At 42.5% G+C, this 9,830-nt stretch overlaps 1 protein-coding gene across 2 annotated transcripts; it reads right to left on the bottom strand.

Moving 5' to 3' along the window:
- Nucleotides 1–885: 885 nt before the first annotated feature.
- Nucleotides 886–9,165, bottom strand: LOC111252134 (protein argonaute-2-like). Of its 2 annotated transcripts, none has more exons than XM_086990411.1 (4): nt 8,822–9,165; nt 5,818–6,103; nt 3,715–4,418; nt 886–3,223 (listed from the first exon to the last, which is right to left on the bottom strand). In XM_086990411.1, the coding sequence occupies exons 3-4, from the start codon at nt 4,342–4,344 to the stop codon at nt 1,448–1,450; spliced, it is 2,406 nt and encodes an 801-aa protein (XP_086846537.1). In that variant the 5' UTR covers nt 4,345–4,418; nt 5,818–6,103; nt 8,822–9,165; the 3' UTR covers nt 886–1,447. The 2 variants fall into 2 exon arrangements, with proteins under 2 accessions (XP_086846537.1, XP_022665357.1); XM_022809622.2 differs by having other exon boundaries at nt 3,715–5,038.
- Between the last annotated feature and the right edge of the window lie 665 nt (nt 9,166–9,830).

Here is a 9,830-nt window from a genome sequence, read left to right on the forward strand (position 1 = left end):
GGACGAATAAGGCGTGCCAATAAGCTCACCTGAGTTCTACCATTCCGTTCGGAGTCTACTTCATTATAAACGGGTTCTTGGTTGTTTCTTTTACCCAAAGGCTTACATTCGACTCCCCCTCCCTATAATGCCTTATTGTTGTAGTATTATTACAAACGAGTGTCAGAAACTCAAAATTTTTCAATGGAAACACAAATTCGTCCAACGGATACACTTGAAAGTTTTAATAATATTCTTGTCTCTATGCAGGGTAATGTCTGCCATTTAGATTTTACGATAGAAGTGTATATGTGGTTAATGCTTACAGGAGCAGCGTTGCCAACGCTTCATCTGTCTCGTTCGCATCTGCTGAAATATATTGTTAAATATAAAAAATTGAGTTTTCTGTGGCCTACGTGGAGCTTTTAGCCTCGGAACGAAACTTAAGGTTTTCCGAGTAGCCAATCGCGAAATATCAGGCTTGGGATTACTGTCCCCGGCTCACGCAGCCTTCTCGTGCGCCTCGAAATTTGGGACCCACATAGTAGTTTTAGGCAGTAGTAGTAAAAACTAGGGGTGCATCGCTTAATGAGGATCATTCCGAAATAGAAAGGCACTTGCCGTCGAAAATCAATTCCCACTCGTATACGCAAGGTGAACTATATCCCCTGCGTGAAGTGTCTGCAGAAACGCACTTCACTAAACGAAACAGAATAATTATTCTTAGTAGTGAAGTTCACGCTGTCAAACTAAGCAGCACGCTATAAATTATAGGTTAAGATCAATAATATTGTCACGAGTACAACCATCAACAATAACTAAGTCAGCATCGGTATTTTATAAAGAGCAAGACGACTTTAAACGGACACTATATTCAATTATATATTTATTGTAAATAACCCCAAATGACAAAAGAACTTCAGCAAATGTTCACAGCACAATTTGGTATAACATGTAACACCAACTTCTGAGAAATAAAACAAAAAAAAACAAAGTTACCGAATAGGTTTTCGCTTACTAGCTCTATCCGGAGCTCAGAAACGTCACCGAAAACCAACCACGCGTATATATATATATATATATATATATATATATATATATATAATATATATATATATATATTATACATACACACAAAATACCTAATTATTACGACATGAAAAATTTATTCATCGTTATTCCATTGTTTCTTTGAAAATGCTTCGGATGAATTACACCGCTAGTCCCCTAAGACCAACATATTTGATTTACGTGTCTTAATCGTTTCCAGTGGCGGCCTAAAGCCAATTTGGATATGTTTACATAATATTCTACTTTTTGAATAGTTTGTCGTTGTCTAGCTCTCAGCTTCTTACTTTGAAGTCGTCTCATTTGAATGGTTAACGAAGTAGCGGTTCCTGAAGCGACTCACTAGTTCCATAATCGAAAGATGTGTTTCATACAACGAGCGCGATGAGCATTCGATGTCTTAGACGAAGTAAAGACAATTGCGGAGCCGTGTATCAACACATCCGGCCCGCCTCCTTAGCTCAGAGAGATCATTAGCATCTCTAACTGTATCATCCTCAAATCCTGATGAACGGTTTGAAGATGAACAGCGTGAGCTACTCCTAACGGCTTTTAGGTGGTCCTTAGCTCGAGAGGCAGCGAGGTGCGCGTAATACACTGGTGCAGGAATGGAAACCGAACGCGAGCATCTGCCATATACATGACAAAGGTTGTAAGAGATCGCCTGTAACTCATCAGCTGATAGGTTGGCATCGTCATGAATCACTTGATAGTGTGCAGGCTTTGAAGTGCTTTGTACACCCGCATGAGAGCAGAGGAAGTAGTCTAAGTTTGTTGGGTGCGTTACAGTTTCTTCGATAACGGTCCCCGGCGGGATGTTCCTGTGATAGCCATGTCCGTCGCCTAGGTTTTCGGGCTTGAAACGTACTTGGTGTCGCTTTTGCACAACAAGGAAAGTTAACGGAGGCTCGTAATCTTCCTCTAACTCTTTACACGCTAAGCGGACTTGGAGAACCTCGAATGCTCGAACCGCCTCGAACTGGCAATCGGATATTCCATCCCTGAAAAAAAACAGGTGCATCGGTTTAGCGTTGTTCTTTCGGTAAAAAGCCCACATACAGTCTTTGACCATGTCCTTCAGCGCGGCTACGTATTCCAGACGATTGCATGTTTTACTCCGTTGGAAGGTAGTCACTGTGTGATACTGCGAAGGGACTGGGTCCAGGCTACCGACCAATGCGGCGATCGAGGGTTGATCCTTGTTCTGTGGCCCCGGATGGGAGACGTCCGCACCAAACACAATGTACGGCCGACGCATTGACGGTGGCACAAACAAATCCTGTAGAGCGTGGTTGATTCCGCCCAACTTCGAGTTGATCTTCATGAGGATATTGATGCAAAAATTTTGATCGTGCTTACGGCTGTCAACATTTTGCCCCCGGACGCATTGCGTCATCATTAGTAGTCTGCGATCTGTCTCACTACACTGCTTAATTTGCTCGTACTGGGTGGTTTTACCGAGAATCACAACAGTGAGCTGGGTCAAGGGGAATTTCGCCTTGATGTCTGAGAGCATCTCACTATCCGTATCCCGGCCTCTGTAGTCATTGATGAATGTTGGTGGTGAAATACGCATGCCGAGCTTCGCGCCGAGTTTTTGCAAATTCTGGGAAAATTCCCGCACTCGACGGCTACCGAAACAATCAGCGATGCCCCAGTATTGTATTTCGACAGGAACAAAAAACCTGTTTGTTCTCCAGTAACCTTCTTTAGGAATAACCGGCTTTGGCGTGCCAGCATTTAGATGAGGCGGAGCTAGTACTCGACCCTTCACCTTTGTCGGAGTCAGCTCGATTTTAAGTCCGAACTCACGAAGCTGTGGATGTGCGCTCTGCGTAACGATTTCCTGTACGAACGTGTCCACACTACGGAATCGATCAGCCGGTGGAAGAGCAGTCTTGCGAATCAGCGCAGCTGTTTGATCTGGCTCAACGACTTTGGCGTGCTGACCTTGAATAGTTCGACATATTTCCATAGGTAAATAACTACGCTGTTCGTTTTTTCCTGGGGTAAGTATACATTGTAAACCTGGATATTGTAGTTGTAGCTTGTACTGCTTAGCAAAATAATCTACCACGCTGATCTGATGTCCGTCAACGTCGAAGAAACATTTGTACGCGGGTTGCTTCGACACGCCACACACTTTGTACCGCCGTCGATACGGTAAATGAGTTACCTGCCAGCAACAATTTTTCCTTAGCAAACTAAGAACACTTGTAGCTATGCATCATTAAAAATAACTCTAGCATACGATTAACTGATCTCTGGCCTGATCCGCAAGTAATGAGTGTAAATTTTATCAGATGATTATGATGAACTTCGCTTATGGAGTGACTAAAGGTAGTTGAGTAAGCCTTTGTTTCCCCAGTAATTGTCAAGCCCCGCAACGGACTTTAAGCGATCACTCCCCACAACCCTGCACTTCTTGACTACAATTATCTTGTCATGTAGACGCTGTTCGATTTCGGGTTTATCGTTTAGAGTAACGTAAACATAGTTGATTAGCGTTTTCATATAGAATATTTCTAAATAATAATGCTAGTAATAAAGGATCGAGGAATTTTATCTGAGCCCGATTGACGATACACATAAGCGTTACACATTTCGCCATTGAGCAATCTAACCAAGTTATCCATCGACCAACGCCAGCATCAGATTGAAGCTCACCTCTATCTTAACGGCCTGCAGTTCCTTCTCGACCTTTTTACGTTCACTATCCAGCAGACCGTTATTGAGCATAGACACGTTTTTCTTGAGGAACTTCGCTGTGTATTCGACCAGCGACAGACTCTCATGAAATAAAGTGGCCGATATGTTTACATTCAGCATCGGTTTCCATTGGCCAGGTCGAATCGAACAATAATAGCCATACCACAGCTCACGACATCCGCCGACAGATATATCGCTGCTATTATTTTGCCGCGTAAAAAATGATCGCCCTACGGCCACGTTAGTTGGACACAGCAGAGGGCCAGTACGAACCATGATATCCAGAGCTTGAATTACGTCAGGACGCAAGTTATTCATAGGTATGCGAGCAACTAGCTTAAGGACCACGTCGAATGAGGCAGTGCGGGCAAACTCGTCTTGATCGCTTTCCGGATCTAGATGAATGGTAACCGTTGTCTGGAGAATTTGTTCTTCTCTCGCGATCTGCTTTGTTAAATACAAATTCTTCCGACCATCAAACGCCGGTACGCATCCAGCTAGCACGGGTTGGCGTGCCAGCTCACGGATCACTTGGTGGTTCAGTGTTGTTGACGGAGCCCGATATTTCTTCACTAGCGGTATGAGCATTGCTTGCTGAGCACTCGGATTGCAGCCATGGTACGTGATACACACATCATAATGAAATACCTCCTGAACGGAAACTGAAATCCCGTAGAGATTTGAAATCAGTTGAATCGGTTGCCCTCGAGTACCGATCGAAGTGTGCCTAGGCGCATCACCCACTGCAAACAGTTTCAGCAGCTTGCTAAGTTCGTCTACATCACACATATCTGTGCGGCTGATTGGTGGCTTGATGACGAGCCGATACTTTCAAGTAGCCTGCCGAATTTCGTTTGCCAAAAAACAGTCCTCATACGAGCGTTTCCGAACAAGATCGTGAACAGCACTTCGTTTTACCAGGATAACTGGTTGTGGTGTAACGTTAACAATTGATTCAATAAGACCACTAATGCCTAATCAACCTTTAGGTTGCTTATAAATTGTCAAAGATTGAGAAAAGTGAGGACGAAGAAAATGCGTATGCGTCACGTAAATCTGCTGCTTGCTGTTTCAGATCAACAGAAATTACGCCTGCGGCTTCCGTCAGTCATATTGGACCAAATACATTGTTAAAGTCGTGTCACTGTGGTATTTGTGCGTTCCTATAATTAAACAAAAGGTCCAAAGAAAACTTCATCTTCTACACAGATGGCCATTCAGCTACGGGCTATGAGCACATATCACCTCGATTTTAAAAAACGGATGCGTCCCTTCTTGCCACCTTTAAAAAACAGCCTTTTATTAATTATAAACTGGAATAAAACGACATAGTAATAAATAAGAAAGGTGGCCTTGTAATACAGATGAACTACACACACCGATATTATATGATATTTTTCAAAGACCACGAAAAAATCTCCCATATGGCTGTCCTTAGATTGCAAATGGCTGTGCTGACTATACCATTCTCAGTGTCGGCAGAAACGAAATCAGATTACCGCTAAAAGTAAGCTAACACTATTAGTTTTGTCATAATTCTCCGTAGCTAAATTTAAAACAGTTTCATTGATCATTCCCTGCGTGTGCTGTTATTCAGACGGCAAGGACATAGCCAATCCGAACCGACAAAAAATGCGTTTTTTGTAGTTGTAATAAAAAGAAATTTTCTAGTTGTGCCAGTAATTGAATCGTAGTTTCGTTGGTCATGCCCAACGTAATTCTAACTATGATAATCTTATTATGGTTATAACTTGGCTGGCTTTCTCATCTTGTATCGTTTCTATTCGAAAGGTAGGTCACCTTGAGGTTGCATTTTTAGATCTATACGAACTTGAAGAGATTTACTCGCTTAAGCTATAGGTTATGCTTTGCTGAACGGAAATATTTGTGAGACTAGACTAAGTTATAAGCGAGCAGGCTTAAAGGCTGCTGGGAACAGAACGGTGGAGGAATGAGTTCTACGGTTCGCAACCTATAAATTCACCGCATAGTATAACTTGCCATAACTTCATTGGCGACACTGTCTGTGTCATATCTGGTTAATCAGTGAATCACGCTTACCGTTATTGAACGTCAGCGACTGTTATCAGTTATGTCCGGATTTTACTGTGTTCTTGAGCGCCTGACCTTGGCTTGTATAATGCAAATGCAATTGTTTAATATCTACACACTGGGTTGTTGGTAACGGCTAAGTTGAAATGTTTCAAGCTTGACGTCCGTTTCAGTTGTCATTGCGTCAGGTACGGTACGAACCAGACATGAGTTTTTAAGCATACATTCAACACTACTCTCTGCACCGTCATGGGAACTAGATTTATCAACCGTGTAGTGGCTCATAGGTCTTACGCTGAAATTTTGAGTAAGTATATTACTATAAATATGTCAAAGTCAACAAAATGTTATCGATCTAAAGCGCCATAACGGCAACATTAATATTACTAATCCGGTCGATTCGAATACAGTAACATAAACAATATGCATTACGGGTGACGTGTTGGCCATAGATATTTTTGTCGTTGAAAACGTAAAGCGTTTTTTGCGCAGAGTAAGTATTTAAGTATAATAATCGTAGTCCTAAATAGAATGTTATCGGTATGGTGCTTGGACGCCTTTCTTAGTTAAAGTTTGTGTTACGCGCGAAAACTTTGGTTGGTAAAAGTTTTCTTTTGTTTGGTAAAACTTATCAAGGCATCACATCAGGATTAATAGTATACTATGTGCACCAGTAATTTCATACAAACCTTTTAGGCGAATTGTTCCTTTATATTTCACTCGATTATCAGAAAATCGACAACTTTAACTTTCTATTTAAGAGCATTGATAATCGACAACTTTAACTTTCTATTTAAGAGCATTATCTTAGACAGCTGCGCTATATGGTCGTAATCGAGAGCCGCTTTATGGTACTAGAAAACATTTTTTTGGACTACACCGAATGCGCAATCCGTCCTTTTCCCTGGATTCGTACTACTGATTCCATCCAATACACCGGGCAACAGATGACAAAATAACGCATCTGTCAAAAAGCTCACAAAGACAGCTGAACAATTTTGCCTTTATGACAAATTTAAAGAGCTGTTCTCACTAGATGCATTGCTTTTTCATTTGAATATATCGACGATCCTTTTCCGGCTAACGGAAGGGGTTGTGATAAGCATCTCTTTGATCTGCCTTATAACTTACCGGCCGTTGGGGAACTTCTCCCAGCAGCTTCGTCGTGAGAAGGCCAGGCTCCCCTAATAGTTCAAAAGCCAAAGACAGAACTTGCAAATTCCACAGCATTTGGCCTAAGCATGCTTTGGTCCAATCTCGATACAACGTATCGGGCCGGAAAGGATGCTAAAAGACGTTTAATTGCTAACCGTTGTGGCGTAAGAGTACCGTTAATTAATGTACGATGTGTGTGTCGAACTGCGCTGCTCGGTGCACTAAAGATATATTTAATTGTTAATTATACATTTATTAATTTTTTTACTCTCCGTCACATAGTAGAAAATGAATTACTAGAGCGGGTCGTACGTCTAATACGTGTAAAGCAATTTGCACCTTAGATCTGTTTAGTTATAAGTTTCTTGCTCGTAAAACCTTGACTTGTCTTACCAACATGCATTTTTAAAGGCTTTATAGTGGGCTGTACAGGGGCACCGCTCGGCATCTGCCCCACTTTTTTCCGTTACGAGAATTAACGCGTCAAACAGAAACAATCATAACCCTGTACTATATGTTGTGAAGACGTCAAGACGTGCTAGGCTTTTTTAAAACTAGCATCATTAGTCTCGCAAAGTTTTTTCTAAGGATATTGACGCTTCCGCCAGAATTTGGGTATAGGCGAAGGCTAGCTTGACAAACCGGGAGAAACCAAAGCGAAAACGATACATAGCGGTGCTTACCATCGAGACAAGCGCGAGCGTATGGCAACTCTTTCGCCTTTGCACGAGTTGCACGCATTGCTTGATTTACGTAGCCAGGCAACGATGCACGTATATCGCGTCTATCGCGTATATACAACGTCGCGTGCTCTATATCTATCAGAACCATATGCGTGGTACGTAGTCGCATCTAACATTCGTAGTGCTAAACAAGATGCATGTAGGCACATGGTGACGGAGCTTTATTAGAGCCAGCCACGCATGCCAAGCAGTTTCCGGTTAAATCATTTATATACTGAACCCGTTCGTTGTATATGAACTATAAAAGAAAATGGCGGGCTGTCTTGGCCTGTGATTTCAGTAACCCCAAATACTGCTGCGATCTTGTTAACTTGTCAGATCTGCGGCTTGTCCAACTAAATACGCCGCCTCTACGAAATTGCACAGCTGTAGATAATCGATTGCTGCGCAAGGGTTCCGCGTATTCAACTTTAGCAAAGAAGTCCTAAGTTTTCGGCGAGCAGTAAAGCCTGTATATTTTGTCCTCCATAATGATTAGCTAAAGCTCTCAAATACCACGTACATGGAATGGAGTTTTTCATCAGGCCGCGCCATTTCAGCGGAGCTGATAAAATGCAGTAGATAAATGTACGGAGGCGCTTCAAGGACAACTGCTTTGTCACTGAATGCCTTCTTACTTAACTCTGTCAGAAGATGGGCTGTATCACCGCACATCCGCATACCCTGTTGCAAGCATATGTAAAAATTGGATTGTGCTTGAAAAACCACTACATTGTACAACACTATTCAGGGCGAGTGCATTTCACGAACAGAGGAAGGTATTTCGCAATTTGTCTAGGCGTGACAGAGATGGCCTAGCTTTCGAAATCGTCGTGGTCTAATCATTCGGAGTCGTACATAGTGAGCAGTGATGGTTTTCTCTAAAGCGTCCAAAGGCGTGGCAAGTACTGGTTCGTAGTAAACAACAAATTCAGCTCTAATGAAACTTTGTCGACAGTTCGATGGCATTATGGGCATCAAATTGGCAAGAAAACAATTACAACCAACAATGGTTAAAAATTATGCGCAGACGTTTTAGTTCGAACCGCAGAGGATAAACTACACGGCAATTTTATACTGATTGATGTTTGCGTTAGGCACCCAACAACAACTGCTGAACTTCAAAGAGAAATCACCTGAACAAAACGCGCTTGTGATCATCCTTTTTGGGTAGACAAGTAGTTTCGTTTATAACGATTGCGTCTCAAAGTTTAATTTGGTCTCATCTAGGATAACTTGGCTATTTATGCACCTTGTACACATTGAAAAACGGAAAACCTTCATCGCTCATGTAACTGCTGCTGTTTTTTGAAAACAATGCTTCTCTTCAGAGGTATTTTCGCTGATTAGGGCAATTACTGCCTGGAGTTTTCTACGGTAATCTCTTGAGTATTGGAACAATAATCCACTTCGTTATCTACTAGCTACCAATTGTACGGTAAGCGGTAAAACTCGGTATAGGTAGACGCATACAGGCTATAATGTATGTACGCCCATATACTAATTTTCTTTCTATATTTACAAGCTCGCTGCTCCCAATCCCCTAGTTATATTCTATAACTATATATATATAACTATAAAGCAGAAGTAAAATAACGTTGTGCCACCTACTACACGCAAGTTTTTATTTGTATAAACCGAGGCCACGGAAATAAATGTGCTTCTAACATTCTTCACCAGCCTCTTTTTGCCTTCCTAAGCTTGGTTGTCTGCACTACCACCTGCTGCAAACACAGCAGCCCCAATCATTATCGGCTTGTTCGGCCTGCCTTCAATCTTCCGTGTCGCCCTGAGCGTTTGCTTGCTGGCCTGCACGTCTCCTGGCGGACAGCCCGCTGGAGTATAGTGCGTCAGGTAACAAAACCACAACGAACTGCTCTGAGAATAGCGTCCGTGCAACTTTTACCTAGAAGTAATAGAAACAACGCGTCTTGCAAGCGAAAAACGGGTCGCAGAAAGGAAGCGCCGAGTGAGAGGTGTGGCCGTACACTGAGGAAGAGAATAGGTGAGGGAGAGGATAGGACGGCTGGAATAGGATTTTTTTGCTGCTGCTTTACTCGCTTTATCTACTTCTTCATCTCGCTCTAGTTGTCGCTTTGGTGGGCTGCACACCTGCCGCAGCCAGTCCTTCGACTAGGCGATCCC

The sequence above is a fragment of the Varroa destructor genome, unplaced genomic scaffold, assembly GCF_002443255.2.
Source record: "Varroa destructor unplaced genomic scaffold, Vdes_3.0 BEIS01000005.1, whole genome shotgun sequence".
Taxonomy (NCBI): Eukaryota; Metazoa; Arthropoda; class Arachnida; order Mesostigmata; family Varroidae; genus Varroa; species Varroa destructor.

What these genes read in the sequence shown, in the direction of transcription:
- LOC111252134 (XM_022809622.2), bottom strand. Translation starts at nt 4,545, where the DNA reads ATGTGTGATGTAGACGAACTTAGCAAGCTGCTGAAACTGTTTGCAGTG. An exon ending in TGCAGGCCGTTAAGATAGAG is followed by an intron (nt 3,224 to 3,714) that starts GTGAGCTTCAAT and finishes TGTTGCTGGCAG; the next exon opens with GTAACTCATTTACCGTATCG.